The sequence below is a fragment of the Capsicum annuum genome, chromosome 12, assembly GCF_002878395.1.
Source record: "Capsicum annuum cultivar UCD-10X-F1 chromosome 12, UCD10Xv1.1, whole genome shotgun sequence".
NCBI classification, from domain to species: domain Eukaryota; kingdom Viridiplantae; phylum Streptophyta; class Magnoliopsida; order Solanales; family Solanaceae; genus Capsicum; species Capsicum annuum.
Window position 1 is genome coordinate 21544456 of NC_061122.1, and position 15604 is coordinate 21560059.

General features: G+C 32.6%; 2 protein-coding genes across 2 annotated transcripts; one reads left to right on the forward strand and one right to left on the reverse strand.

Moving 5' to 3' along the window:
- Positions 1-8664: 8664 nt before the first annotated feature.
- On the forward strand, positions 8665-11970 carry LOC107851356 (protein trichome birefringence-like 36). The gene is made up of 5 exons (XM_016696341.2): positions 8665-9096; positions 10342-10513; positions 10629-10810; positions 10934-11092; positions 11483-11970. Exons 1-5 carry the CDS (start codon positions 8771-8773, stop codon positions 11778-11780), a joined length of 1137 nt encoding a protein of 378 aa, XP_016551827.2. The 5' UTR covers positions 8665-8770; the 3' UTR covers positions 11781-11970.
- A 911-nt stretch (positions 11971-12881) lies between these two features.
- Positions 12882-13844, reverse strand: LOC107851357 (germin-like protein subfamily 3 member 2). The gene has a single exon (XM_016696342.2). The coding sequence runs from the start codon at positions 13692-13694 to the stop codon at positions 13056-13058; it is 639 nt and encodes a 212-aa protein (XP_016551828.1). The 5' UTR covers positions 13695-13844; the 3' UTR covers positions 12882-13055.
- Positions 13845-15604: the final 1760 nt, after the last annotated feature.

Sequence of the window (15604 nt, forward strand, 5' to 3'; positions counted from 1 at the left end):
CGGTGACAAATATTAATTTTACCCTTTGAAGGATTATTTTGAGAAACTTTATTATTCTCTTGTTTATTTCCACCATTATGATGATAATTATTTCGTCCTCTGCCACGTCTACGGTCATGGCCTCGACCACGACCGCGATAATAATTTTACCTTATTTCAGTATGATCATGAGCTGCTATAACATTCGCTTTAGGGAATAGAGCAGATTCAGTGGGACAAGCGACATGATTTTTCATTAACAAAGTATTATTCTGCTTTGCCACAAGTAGGCATGTAATCAATTTAGAATATTTATTAAATGTTTTTCACGATATTGCTCTAGTAAGTCCTCATCAGTTATGGTTTCTCCACATAATCTTAATATTGAACTTACTTTATGAATATCAGAATTATGCTAAACTACGATTTTAAAATCTTGAAATCAAAGGTGTATCCAGTCATATTTAGCTTTCGGTAATACCGTCAATTTTAGGAGGTGATATCGATCCTTCAAGTTGGTCCATAATTCGAGTGGATCTTTCACAGTTAAATATTTATTTTTTAATCCTTCGTGGAGGTGATGACGGAGAAAAATCATTGCTTTCGCCTTATCTTGACTAGATACGCTATTTTCTTGTTTAATAGTATCCCCAAGACCTCTAGCGTCAAGGTGAATTTCAGCATCAAGGACCCATGATAAATAATTTTTTTCGGTAATGTCCAGTGTCACAAACTCAAGTTTCGATAAATTTGACACAGTGAAACTATCATAAAAAGATTAATAAGTTAGATATAATGATACTTTAAAAATAAAATAACTATCTCAAATAGATTTAAATAGAATTATAAATTATTGTAACCCAGAAGTAGAGGTGGGCATTTGGTTTGTTCGGTTTGATTATTTCATATCGATTTGATTTTTTGATTTTTGAATTGAAGAAAATGACAACCGTAACCAAATCAAAATCAATTCGGTTGGGTTTGGTTTCTACAAAGTCGATTCGGTTATTTCAGATTTTTATTTTGATTTTAAAGATTAAAGTACTAAACCTTCCTTTATCATGACTGGTTTTGAAATGTTGTACATCTATGTCAATTTCTCATGAAATACCACACAAACATATTGATGATAAAAGCATGTCGATGATACAGAACCTCTAGCAACGCAAGTGTTGCTTATTATATAAGGCTTAAGAGAATATGGAAAACAACAATACCACAGGAATATGGAAAGCAGCAACTGCTCCAAATGTTATCCATCAAATCACAGTACTACGAGTCTCCGACTACAAATTATAATAGTCGCCACAACAACACCGCAAAACATGAATTTAGGGACGTAAATCGAAAGATTAGGGTTACTTATTATATATTTATACTGAATATATATACTATATATATATATATATATATATATATATATATTATAAATAATAATATATATATATTTTTTATATAATGTCGATTTTTTGGTTTAACCAAATTTTCTTTTGAAAAATCAAAAACCAAACCGTTTAACCAAATTTCTAAATTTTAAAACCGAAATCAATTTGAAACATCGAAAAAATCAAGCCAAAATTAAATTTTGATTTGATTTTTTAATTTTTTTCGGTTTGAACCAAAATATGCCTAATCCTACCTAAAAGTGTTAATTATGCAGTCCAAGAAATTTTAATCATAAAAAATAATATGTAATATTGAACACAAATACTTGTATATAAATTGTTAAAACGACGTTATATAATAATAATGATTATTTTAATTTCAAACTTACCATAAATAGTACAATCAGTATATGTCTTTTAAATATCAATATTATGGAGTTAATAAACAAAGAGACAAGAAAATTTAACTAATAGGTAAGAGCATTTTTTTTTTCTTTTGAACTCGTGAAAAGGTATGAATAGTTGATTAAGTAGTTTGGTTGTCCTTATAGTATCTAGTAATCAACACAATTCTACGTGAACAACTACCATATCAATTCAAATCGAGTTGCTAATTATTCCCTCCTTTTTTTATTTTTATTTTCATGAATATGCTTAATTTAAAAAAGATGTAATGGATTCTTTAGTAATAATAATTATCTGAAGGTGATAGTGAAAAGAAAAAATATATCTTTAGAAGAGTCTCGTGCTAATAACATGTTGTAATATAAAGACTGAAGAATAAAACTTATTAAAAGAAAAGAAAGAGAAATAGAAGGATATTCAAATATATATATATAAGGAAAAGAATAGAAAGAGGAATTTTTAGTAGTAGTTTATTGATTGTGTTTTTATAATGTAGTGTGCAATCCCTTTTATAGGCAAATTGTTACTTGAAGTAGTGTCATTGCTACAGTGGTATATGATACTTATTTTAATGACATCCACAAATATATAACTTATTTACAATATTTTTGAGCTTTTTAAGGACTTACAATTATGTTATTGTTATTGTTATTCTTATTCGAGGAAATATTTGGTACAACATACTAGAAGTACTCATGGTATAAAAATTTGTACATGTTATAAATATACCACATATAGTGAATGTCTACTTTACCATATATAGTGAATACCTACTTTACCATATATTGTGTATGTCTATTTATGTAAAAGTTACAAACTCCAAGGTTAGTTTTCCCCTATAAATAAAGGGGTTTTGCTTCATTGTAATTCATCCCTCAAGAGAAGAAATAAGAATTACTCTCTCTATTCTCTCTACTCTTCTTCTTTATTCTTTCTTGTTTTATAACACGTTATCATCACGAAACTCTACCAAACAAGGTGAGATTATAAATCTAAAGAATTTCAAGGTTAGTAATTCCTTGTGTTATTTGTTTTTTTGCTACTAATGATATAATTATGGTTGGATTTGAGGAAAAATAATTGGTTGGAATCATTTGTGTTTTAAATTTATTCTTCAAGAACAATATTATCAAAGGGATGATAATATATTGGGTTTATGTCCCATCGATTTATGCCTAAGACGCCTTTATATGGGTAAGAAACATGAAACATGTCTCATTGAATATTCTCCATTCTTGAAGTAAATGTGGTAGCAATATATGATATACTTTGAAATATATGCATGCCTTGATGTGCTCCTGAAGTACAAATATCATGAAAGAGGTTATAAGCTATCATAATTTGATAGGCTTAAGACACGATTATATTCCATTCTTGAGGAATGAGAATTTTGATTATTATAAGCATAGATCCATTCCCTGGGGTGAATGTGATAATATTTAGTGAAGCTTATTAATATAAACATGTACTTGATTGTGATGGTATGACAACTCACCTCCGAAAGAAGCAGAATAGCTGAGATAAGTTATTTTGAAATCTACTTCTGAAGTAGTAAATCTGAAATTTATTCATATAAATAGTAAATCTGAAATTTACTAAAGCAAAAACGCATATCATGGTAAACTTGGATTTTACTAGATTAAAAGTTCATAAGTTGACATGAACGATTGCGATATCCCGAAGATGTGCATACTGAGTATTGAACATATATTGAAGAATTAGAAAATTCTTCATAAACTTTAATGTTGCTTGTTCTCATGATAAGTTGGTTGGACCAACTAATTTTGGGATTGGATCCCTCAAAATCTGAAAAGAATAAAAGGTGAATAAGGGCTCGTTCACCTATCATGTGATATGTTGAAAAGATGCATCAATAAGATGATCACATGTACATTCATGGTTAACCTATGTTTGACATTCATAAAGTTACTTGTTCAATATAAATTGAGCATAATTTTCAGATTGTGTAATCAAGATAATTTATCTTGATGATGATGGTTTAGTATTGAATGCCTTCCATAAATAGCTGAACCATTACTAATGAGAACAAAGTTTCATGTATTGGTATGAAATATGATATATTGCATACAATAGTACTTGTATTCATTAGATCAATATATTATGATTATTTATTCCCTCACAATTGGTTCAAGGTCAGGAACCAACTATTCCATCTAATAGTTTTGATGTGCGGTATACGATTAAAAATATACCATGATGAACAAAGATGGACTCCTCAAAGAAGATGGAGGATGTATGTTAGTTTTTCTAACATAAGGGGGAGATTATAAACAACTATGAAATATGTTAGGAATTATCATCAAATCCCCATTCAAAAGATAATTCAAGTCAAATGCCGAAAGTATCTCATATTTAGCTGCAAGTGGTCCTATTTTGTGTCCTTAAAGGATAAAGTCTATGCATGCGTGAAGCATGATAGACCAATCGGTTCCAAATGAAATAATCCTTAAAAAGGATAAGGAGAAATTAATCATGATAAGAAGGCAATGTGCTCTTGAAGAGCCTACGACGAAACACTTCATGAAACCTTATGAGAGGTTTAGGTACCTGAAAATAATGAAGTGATGAGATCTTCAAATGTTATGTCGCATTGTGAACTGATACAAAATAAGAAATCGTTGACGATATCTTTGATACAATATTGGCGCAATATTGTAAAAGATTATGAGGATCTGAATTCTACGTTAATTTAAGCATATTGACGTAGAAATATTTATCAAGTGACCTAAAAGGATGCATTTTGATAAGCGTAAAACTTATTTGATTTACAGTCTAGACACTTAAGATGTCACACTTGACATGTTGGATATTGTTACTCGACAAACATCCATATGAAAATCCCTAAAGGATTCAAAATGCCTGAAGCATATAAAGTTTCTGGAAAACTTTTTACTATCCTCATAAGATATAATTTGATGATTTGAGTATCATTGAAACTCTTGTAGAGTTTTCAAAAGCAATAGATTATTTGCTTAAATGAGAAACATACAAAAATTGAATAAGGATCCATTCCGACCTCAAGAAAAGAACGAGGAACTCTTTGGTTATGAAGTACCATATCTTAGTACAATTGATGTACTAATGTATCTTGCAAATACTACAAGGCCTGATATAACATTTTTTTTAGTTAATTTGTTAGCAAGTTTACAGTCCCGATCTTATTGGTCATGCTGATTTTGGGTACTTATCTGACCTACATAAAGTTTGGTCTCAAATAGGCTATGTGTTCATATGTGGTGGTACTGCAATATCTTGGACATATACAAAACAGTCTATCGTAGCCACTTCATCGAATCATGCTGAGATAATAGCTATTCATGAAGCAAGCCGAGAATGTGTATGGTTGAGGTCTATGATACATCTCATTCGAAAAAAATGTGGTGTGAAATAAGACAATCTACCCACAATTTTATACGGAGATAATGCATCATGCATAGCACATCTTAATGGAGGATTCATAAAGGAGATAGAACGAAACATACGTCATCAAAGCTTTTCTACATACATGAGCTATAAAAGAATGGTGATATCAACGTGCAACAGATTTGTTCAAGTGAAAATGTGGCTGATTTATTCACCAAGTTTTCTCCAATTAAAACTTTTAAGAAGATGGTGCACAAGATCGAGATGCAAAGGTTCAATGATATTCTCATTAGGGGGAGTTAATACGCGTTGTACTCTTTTTTCCTTATGAGGTTTTGTCCCACTGAATTTTCCTTGTAAGTTTTTTAATGAGGCAGCCTATATGCGTATTATTAGAGATGTGTACTTTTTTTCCTTCACTAGATTTTTTTTCCCACTGAATTTTTTCTAGTAAGGTTTTAACGAGACACATTATCTATCAATTAGACATTCAAGAGGGAGTGTTATAAATATACCATATATAGTGAATACCTACTTTACCATATATTGTGTATGTCTATTTATGGAAAAGTTACAAACCCAAGGTTAGTTTTCCCCTATAAATAAAGGGGTTTTGCTTTATTGTAATTCATCACTCAAGAAAAGAAATAAGAATTACTCTCTATTCTCTCTACTCTTCTTCTTTATTTTTTATTAGTTTATAACAGTACATGATTATTTAGTGTTTGATGCCTTTTTTTTTTTTAGTGTTTGAATATCTAATCCTAGTATGCTCGGTCAAAATTAATTACAACCACTAGCCAATATATAAAAGATATGTTAATTATGTATAAAATATGTATGTTATAATTAAATAAAAAACATATATTTGCTAGATATTATTTTTATGAACGACTATACTAAAAAGATATGAGAAGTCATTTCAAGCAACCTTATATCATATATATTCCGGTATAGCTTGAACCCTCTGCCATCTTATCAATACTTTAGTGCCCAATATCGAATTTAGTATTAATATTTTGTGAATATTGTGAATGAAAATTCGGATTGGTACTATTTAAGGTGAATTTGAGAGTTGAGACAGTTGAAAAGTATAGAAATAATATGTTAAATAACATTTAAAATATCACAACTCCAGTTAATTTTGAAGGAATCTACACTTTATTGGTAATTTCGAAATTGACCTTCACTTAGTTCAGAATAATTTACTTTTTACTTCCATATATATATACTTCTTGTTGAGGTATAAAATGTTGAATATCTTTAACACTCAATTAGTTTTTTGTTTTGACCAAAGGGAATATTTATATTAAGAAAAAGCAAAAAGGAACAAAAAAAAGGACAATGAGGATAAAAAGAAGGAATAAAGAAAAGAAAGGGGAAGTAATAGTAATGTTTTTATTTTAAACTTTCACCTTGTACCATTGTGGGGCCCGATTAATTCAGTTTCACGTTAGAAAATCTCATTTTTTGGGGATAACGCTCTCCCTATCAAGTGATGGAGCAGCATGTACTTGAGAGGTGTCGGTTCGTTAGAAAATTATACTGTGTAGCGAAGTAACTTTTTTTTTTTAATGTAATATATATATTGACTCTCTTTAACTTCTTCGCGAATCTACTTTTTAAATTTTGACACCCCTTAGTATTTAAAAATTCTGATCCTGCGACTATTTCTGCCAACGAAAAGTTTCATATCCAAGGCTCGTACGTACACAAAACCTTAATAGTTGATTAAAATAAAAAAATATTTACCATTCGATCACAATATTTGATATTTAATGTAGCAATAATAATGTTAATTGGTCAACAACCCCTAAATTACGGTGTAATCAATTTTTTTTTCCTTTTTCACTATGCCCTTTCACAGTGGCATACAGTCCCTCCAAAAACGAAGGTTTTAGCTTAATTTTTACATAATATATACTTTAATATATTGTATAGCAGATTATTTGTTTTATATTTTATGTTAATGATTTTACTTATAATAAATAATCATGTCTCGTAATTATTTATTATTATTTTTAATTTTTAACCAATCTATTATTAGTGTAACTAACGTTTATAGCATCAGATTATAAAAGTTAAAACTCACAACATTGATAATTTAGTCTCAAGTTAGTATCGATATATAATCCTCAATTTCATAAATATTATATTTGGATCCATAATATTTTAGCATATTTTACTTGAGGATTCCTAACACTGAGAATTCTCTAATATATATCGAGATAAAATGTGAAATTATTTAATCATGCATTTGGTTGAGTTTTTATCGTTGGTATAAATTTTTTTTGAGATGAATCATACAACAATTCAATGTAGACTAACACTTTTGAAAAAAAACAAACAACCACAAAAATGTCCTCCATCAAAATCATATTTTCCAAAGCCCTTTAAGAAGTCTACTATTAAAATTTTAATTTATTCATGTTTATGTATTATAAAATTAAGCATACAATATATGTTATGCCTCGTATATATCGATCCCATTTTTAACCCAATGAATTAAATATCCCTCAATAAAAATATATTCACCTAAATAATTCTATTATTATTTGATTTTGCTTTATATTCTTCATTTTATAATCCAATATAACTTGTTTACAAATCAAATTGGTACATAACTACATACCTAGTGTAAGTCTCCTTGTAAGCACTAGCTTTCTAATTGGTATCATCTATATAAGTGGATTTTTAATTATTTTCTATCTAATTATTAAAATCTATTTGAGTTTCGAGATATAAAAAGTATTAAAAAGGGAAAAACAAAGAGAGTAAAATACAATAGAATTATAATTTATAGGGGTGTATTCAAAATTTAAAATTTATCAGTTAAGTGTCACTACTTTATGGACTCGATAAAATCTTCTCTTCTTTTTTGTTTTTCCGAAAACCCCAGATAATTCACGTCCGCTATTCTTTGAATCCTCACTAAATAAATCTGCTCACATATAATCACACAAGAAATGTAAATCACACTATGCTAGTCCAATGCGGCAAACTCAACTGAAAAAGCATTGGAGGAGAGATAATCGATCCCTGACCACCGTTATAAAATACTCCCTTCATTTCATAATAAATGAATTATTGAATTTTGGCACACATATTAAGGAAAAAACATTAAAGACATAAATTTAACACAACTTTCCATTTTCACTCAAAAAAAAAAGAAAAAGTTGACCTTGTAATATCTTTTAAAAAATTAATTGGTTGTCAAATCATAAGGACAAATTTAAGAAAAAATTCAATGATTCACTTATTTTGAAACACCAATAAATACCTCAATAATTCACTTATTTCGAAACGAAGGGAGTAACATATACCGCACCAACTCAACCATCCTCACATATTCTACATACACATTGATCATTTGATTTTTGACATGTTAACTACTCCTACTTAACTCTAGAAACAATGTTAATCATTATTGACTATAGTAATAAGTAAAAAAGAAAAAGTTGATTATCACATGGCCATATATACCCCATATGGCCCATTCCCCCGCCAGTCATGGCAAAAATTGAACTCATTTTGTCTAACTTTTTTCAAAGTAGAGCTAATAAACCTCTATACATAACACCAACACCTTCTCCAAAAAAATTACACACATTGCATTAATGGCAAATAACTCATTTTTATTACACTTTTTGTTGTTTCTTGTTTTTACTTTGAGTTTATTTTATGTGGTTTTATCACAATATGAGTTGGAAGAACTTACATGGTTAGATGACAAAGATGATGAGATATCTATGTTCCATAGTCAGCATTCTGCTATGAAGAGATGTGATTTAAGTTCTGGGAAATGGGTTTTTGATCAAACTTATCCTCTTTATGATTCAAGTTGTCCTTATCTTACTGCTGCTGTTACTTGTACAAAGAATGGTAGACCTGATACTGATTATGAAAAGTGGAGGTGGAAACCTCATGGTTGTGAAATTCCAAGGTATTTTATGATATGGTTTTTAGTTGCATAGTTTAAGAAATGTTTTTGTTTTTCATTGTTCTTTGTCTCGGAGCAACGGTAAAATTGTCTCCAGCAGGGGCGGAGGCGCGGAGCCTTTTATAGGTGTATATATAGTATATGTTGAAATCTTGTTTGACTTGTTTATATGTTTGCTTCTTCGTATTTTGGACCCCTCACAGTGAAAATTTTGGCCCCTCCACAACATGTGGGCTGTGAAATAGTCGCCCTTTTGACTTCTTTATTTGTTTACTTCTTGATATTTTGAACCCTTTGGTGAAAACACGGGCGCTGCTACTGCATGTGAGCTGTGAAATAGTCACCCTTCGACGGGCTCCACTACTGCATGTGAGCTGTGAAATAGTCACCCTTCAGGCTTCAACTTCTTTATGTATTTACTTCTTTATATTTTGGAACTCCTTCGTGGAAATTCTAGCTCTGTCATTGCATGTGAGCTGTGAAATCGTCACTGACCTGCATTACACTCTCTTGGGGTGTGGCCCTTTATTGGCTTTTGTGTAAACACGGGATGCTTTGTGTACCGAGCTAGCTTTTTCATTTGTACTTTGGGCTATCTTTGTTGTTGTCAAATTGTCTCGTATTTGCCCTTGGCACTAACGGAGCTCCTACCTGAAGTCAGTGTAGAGCCCAGATTTTCAGTAATGAAGTTCAAAGTACGAGAAGTAACACATTAAGAAGTTAAAAGGGTTCAACATCTACTATATATACTTAAAATAAGTAATTTTAACAATATATAAATAATGTAATTTTTTTGGGGAGCCTTGATGTTGTTGTCATGTGATGGGTCAAGTCTTGAAAACAGCCTCTGACAGAAATGAAAGGTAAAGCTGGTACAATACACCCTTGTGGTGGGGCCTTTTCCCCGATCTGCATAGCAGGAGCTTTAGTTACAGGGTTGCCCTATAAACAATGTAATTTTTCACCTAATCTCTTTGGCCCTACCTGGTTCCGCCCTTGGCTGAAGTATAATGGAAGGAAGTTTCAAATCAATACTCAAAAGTAGAGGACTAAATTTGAACATTTTACTCGAAGTAAGGGCGGATACGAGACAATTTGCTAATCGTTAGGTATGAATGAACCAAAGTATAACGGAGGGTAAAATTAAGATAGTAAGGTGTTTTTGTCCTTTTTCCTTTTTTTTTTTTGGTTTGGTTGAATTGTTGGGAAATATCCATATGATGGTCTAACTTTCTTGGATGAATGTAGGTTCAATGCATTGGAATTTCTTGGAAGGATGAGGAAGAAGAGAATAATGCTTGTTGGTGATTCTATAATGAGGAATCAATGGGAATCACTTGTTTGTCTAGTTCAATCTGTTATCCCTATGGCTAGAAAAACAGTAACCTATGTTGGCCCTACTATGGCCTTCCATGCTATGGTGAGAGTTTTTACTTGTACCTGTCCAATAATATAAAAATTCTTTTGCACCGACAGTGTATAGAAGTTGAACTCTTTCGCGACTAGCTAACTGATGGTTGATTGGCGTTTTAAAGGATTTTGAGACAACGATAGAGTTCTGCTGGGCTCCTTTCTTGGTGGAACTGAAGAAAGGACCAGAAAACAAGAGAATATTGCATCTGGACATGATTGAAGAGAATGCAAAGTATTGGAGAGGAGTTGATGTTCTTGTTTTTGATTCAGCTCATTGGTGGACTCACTCTGATAAATATAGTTCGTAAGATAAATTTCGTTTTCATTTACCTATCCTCTCATATGATTCTTGAATGTACTAAAAAAAAATAGTACGAATATGAATGTCCTGTGACATAGTCTTATTCTACCATTTCACTGGCTTCAGGTGGGACTTGATCATGGAAGGGAACAGTTTCTATAGAAACATGAACCCAATGATTGCCTATGAGAAAGGACTAATGACATGGGCTAAGTGGGTTGATCTGAATCTTGATCCTCGAAAAACTCGAGTTTTCTTCAGAAGCATGTCGCCTCGACATAACAGGTACTTGTCTTAATTACTCTCTCCATTTCATTTCATATGACGGTATATGACTGAGCACGGAAACTAAGAACGTAAAAAGGTCTTCTAGCACACATGCTAAAAGTATCCTTCGAACTTGTGATTTTAAACATGTCATGGCATTTCTATGACTATAAGAGCATGTCGCTAACGGTAGAATGAGAAGTTTAAAGTAGAAGAGTTTCCAAATGTAGAAAGGGATCATTCTTTTTGGAACTGATTAAAATGGTGAGTGTCATATAAAATGGAATAGACGAAGCACCACATTTCTGCAAATATGGAGTTATCTATCCAACATTGCCTCATAATAGAATGTGTGTTGTGTTTCAATTATGAGTGTCTGATCTCGTGTCTTTTACTATGATTCGTTAGGGAAAATGGATGGAAGTGCTTCAACCAGAGGGAGCCTCTGGAGTTCTTTAGCCACCCTCATGTTCCAGAACCATTATTGGTGCTAAAAGAGGTGCTAAAAAGGATGAGCTTTCCAGTATCATTCCAGGATATAACAACAATGACAGCTCTTCGAAGAGACGGACATCCTTCTGTCTATAATAAGTTTGTAAGCCAAACTGGTAAGCAGCACCTAGCTGACTATAAATCTGATTGTAGCCATTGGTGCCTTCCTGGAGTACCTGATACCTGGAACGAAATGCTGAATGTCATGCTCTAGTTAGTAAAGACGTAGCGTTGACATAGCTTAGGAGGTCATCATTGAGATGGCTTATTTTCAATGTTAAGTTGTCTTTCCTTTTTATTCTTGCTTGATGTTTCCAGCACTGCACTTTAGTGTTGAGTGTTAAATGTTGTATCCTATGTAAACAACTGATGCTTCTGAATGTGATATACTGTGTTAGTCCCAACTTTATCAAAGGCGAAAAGTGAAGAAAAGCTCCAAAGTCTATTAGGTGAAACATATACTAGCCCAGGGGCAATAACCACACACCTTAGCATTGGTGGCGAAACGAGCACACAGCCTGTTTTGTACCTAAGTTCAGGGCTTGAGCATGCCTTGAACGAGCCTTTAAGAACACTGGTTAGTTAATGAAGTCCAAGGGGTTTTAGATGTGCAAATTAATGAAAATGATGGTGATTTGCCAATGTTGCTACACCTGTGTCTGATTCTCCAAAATTACACTACTTTTGGAGTATCCGACATGCACCCATCCATATATTTGAAGAGTCCGGCTCCGAGCACATAGCAGACCATATACCATAAGTATTTCATCATCTCTTCACTTGAGGGTGGGGGGTGGGGGGGATTGGACATTGGTCAAAATGATGGTGTCTATCAATATGACAGCAGCATGTTTGCTTTTACCCTTTTAGCTTTTTTTCTTTTGAAAGTTGAACAATGTTCCCTCCTTTCCTTTTTTCACATTCTAATTAATGAAGACAAAGTTTATAACCAAAAGCAGAACTATATCTCTGACTGGAAGACAACCAAATACTTGATAAATTCCATTAGGAAAGCATGCAATGCCTACAGTCCTAACTCTTTTCTGGGGTCATGTAGAACAGTTTTTGCCTAAACTCATTGATTTGAAGACTCATTTTTAACCTACATAACAACAACAACATACCGAGTATAATCCCACAAAGTGGGGTCAGGGGAGGGTAGAGTGTGCGCTGACCTTATCCCTACCTATGAGGTAAAGAAGCTGTTTCCTATAGACCCTCGGCTCAAGGGAAAAAATAGCCCAAAGCAGTCCAGAAAGAGTAGTAGAATTACAAGAAATAACAGATAGTAACAAAAACAACAGTTTGTTATCGGTTATTATGAAATTTCCGCTTTTTTTACTGATTTTCAGTATGATTATGTTGCAAGTTGCAACCTTTAGAACTATGCAGAATCTTTTTGGAACTAAGATAATTTAGTTGCATTACTGAATACAGAAGTAAAGAGATGAAACACAGAAACTACAAATATTTCCTATAATCTATCCTGCTATTGAGGAACAAACTTCTTCCTCAATTTAGCAATCTCCTTATCATTCAATCCAAAAGCCTTCATCAAGAGCTCCTCTTTAATTCCTGTTCCAAAAACAGCAGATGGGATTTTCACTAATCCAGGATTTTGGCTGTTAAAGCTCCCGAGAATAGTTGCTGGCGACTCTCCAACGTTCATCTGGAAGTGAACTAAACCTTTTGGAAACACCATGACTTCTCCTTTCTCAAGAACCTTGGCAAAAACTCTGGATCCTGAATCAACAAACCCTGAATAAATCCTACCCTCGAGCACGAATGCAGTCTCCGTTGCTCTCGGATGAAAATGTGGCACGTTGACACCATCAATGTCAAAATCAGCGCGTACAAATGACATGCCTAATGTGTTTAGTCCAGGAAAGACAGTGGAGCTCACTGGAATGGATGAAAATCCAGTATGCTTATAGTTTCCGGGATCTTTGATCCCTGAATATACAAAATCATCGACTGTCACAAGCGATGAATTCTTGCAAGAAAGGAAGATTGAAGTGAATTCTTCCCTTGGTATGCAATAGTCATGAACTGGATCTGGATCATATGCTAGGACTATGTAACTTTGAAGAAAAATAACTAGAAAAACTTTCATTTGAGATGGAATCATTGTCTAAGGATCAATATTCAAGAATGAAAAAGCTGGACACTTTAAAAGAAACTATAATCTAGATACACAAAATATGTAATAGCAAAGAAAATTGAAGACTAGTGAATGATTCTATTCCAAATAATTGTCCTACTGTTGAGAACTATATATGGAATTTTTAACTGAGAAAAGTTTTCTTTTTATAGGAGCAATACTCCTTCCATTTTAATTTGTTTGGCTAGTCTGTTTCAAAAAAAATATTATTTTCTTTTGAGATAAGCATCCAATATACCCTCGAACTATGACCAAAGTTGCTACGACACGTTCAACTTCACAGGGTTCTATTACCCCTGAACTCAACTTTAGCGTATTTTTATCACCCTTTTGTGCTGACGTGGCACATTTATTATATAAAACGGGGTCCACATTAAAGGTGCCACTTCAGGTAAAAAGGATGACAAAAGGTGTCACGACGGCTAAAAAGGTTGACAAAAATATGCTAAAAGTTAGTTCAAGGGGTAATAGGACCCTCGTGAAGTTGGAGTGTGTCGTAGCAAATTTGATCATAGTTCAGGGGTACTAGATGTTTTTTAGCAACTTTTTAATTTCAATCTTTCACATGACATGTTTGAGACTGCAAGATTAAAGACATTTTGGTACATTCGACATATCTTTAATTTAAAACCACAAGATTCAAAGTCTTCTTTACTTTCTTATACTTCGTGTCAAGTCAAAATAGGTCAAACTAATTGAAACGGAGAGAGCAATTATTCAGGACAGTGTTGTACTTCATAAGCAAGACTTTGCTTGTGAACTAAGATATGGAGGATTAGTTATAGTCACAAAATGGCTGCATCAAGACAGTGATTTGTCATGCTTCTGATATTGTTGCAAGATAATGGCAAAAGGTGATGATTTTAAAATAAGGTCCCCATGAAAGGAAAAGGAATTAGGAGTACTATTTTATTCTTAAATTAAAAGACAAGTGAGTATAATGTAGCCATATTTTCACAAGTCACCCACTCCCAAAAGGCAAAAGAAAATGATAACAATTGATAATGCTAGATGATGGACATTCTTTTTCTTATAATGCTACATGATGGAGTAATACTAGCCCAAACTTGTGTCAGGGATCGAAATAGCAAGACTTCACTAGTGGCATAGCCACCTTGACATCTCTCCGTCAAAAAGTTGCACTTTAGCGCTTATGTTCGTTCCGGATGCTAGTGTTTTTCTTATGGGAAGGATCCTCAATTTTGCAAAAGTTCTTTAAGTTTTTTCTCCAAGAATGAGTTTTTCTTTTGAAAGAAAATCAATTGTGACAAATATTTTTGTCCTTCCTTCTATTAAAAAAGTTTTAATAAAATAAAAGTTGGGACAAATCCTAACAACTTGGGCATGAGGACAACGTTCTTGTGCTCCTTTTAACAAGTATATTTAAGGGGACCAATAAAATTATTTATAAATTTTTGGTGGTTGACTGGATGATCATCAGTACTAACAACTCTATAATGGTCTAGCTGGATACAATTCCACCACTCCCGACGTAAACTCCTTCCACCTAGCTAGTCACTTATGACTTTCTTTTTTCTCCATCAGGTTTCATGGTAGTGAATAGGATACTAAACTTTGATTTGTTACGAGTCATTATTTTGATTTACTGCATTAATCAGATGAAAGTATTATATGGTGGGTTTACGTTGTAAGACTTTCTTTGAATATGTGTGTTAAGTTACAAAGAAACATTCGATCTAAAGTAACAAGACCATATAAATAGCTTACGACCATCCAAAGTAGGATAAAAGAAAATTCTAACTAAAACTAATTCTGAGTCGAGGTCACCCTGTACGAAAATGTTGATTCTTACTTACTAAACTTCACAATAACGATTGAATTTATCATGCTAGATATGGGTGGCCGTGGCTTCAAAT

Bases quoted from the DNA above. Each gene is read 5' to 3' on its own strand.
- LOC107851356 (XM_016696341.2), top strand. From the start codon at position 8,771: ATGGCAAATAACTCATTTTTATTACACTTTTTGTTGTTTCTTGTTTTT. The intron at 9,097-10,341 runs GTATTTTATGAT...GGATGAATGTAG, and splicing joins CATGGTTGTGAAATTCCAAG to GTTCAATGCATTGGAATTTC. The intron at 11,093-11,482 runs GTACTTGTCTTA...ATGATTCGTTAG, and splicing joins ATGTCGCCTCGACATAACAG to GGAAAATGGATGGAAGTGCT.
- LOC107851357 (XM_016696342.2), bottom strand. From the start codon at position 13,694: ATGATTCCATCTCAAATGAAAGTTTTTCTAGTTATTTTTCTTCAAAGT.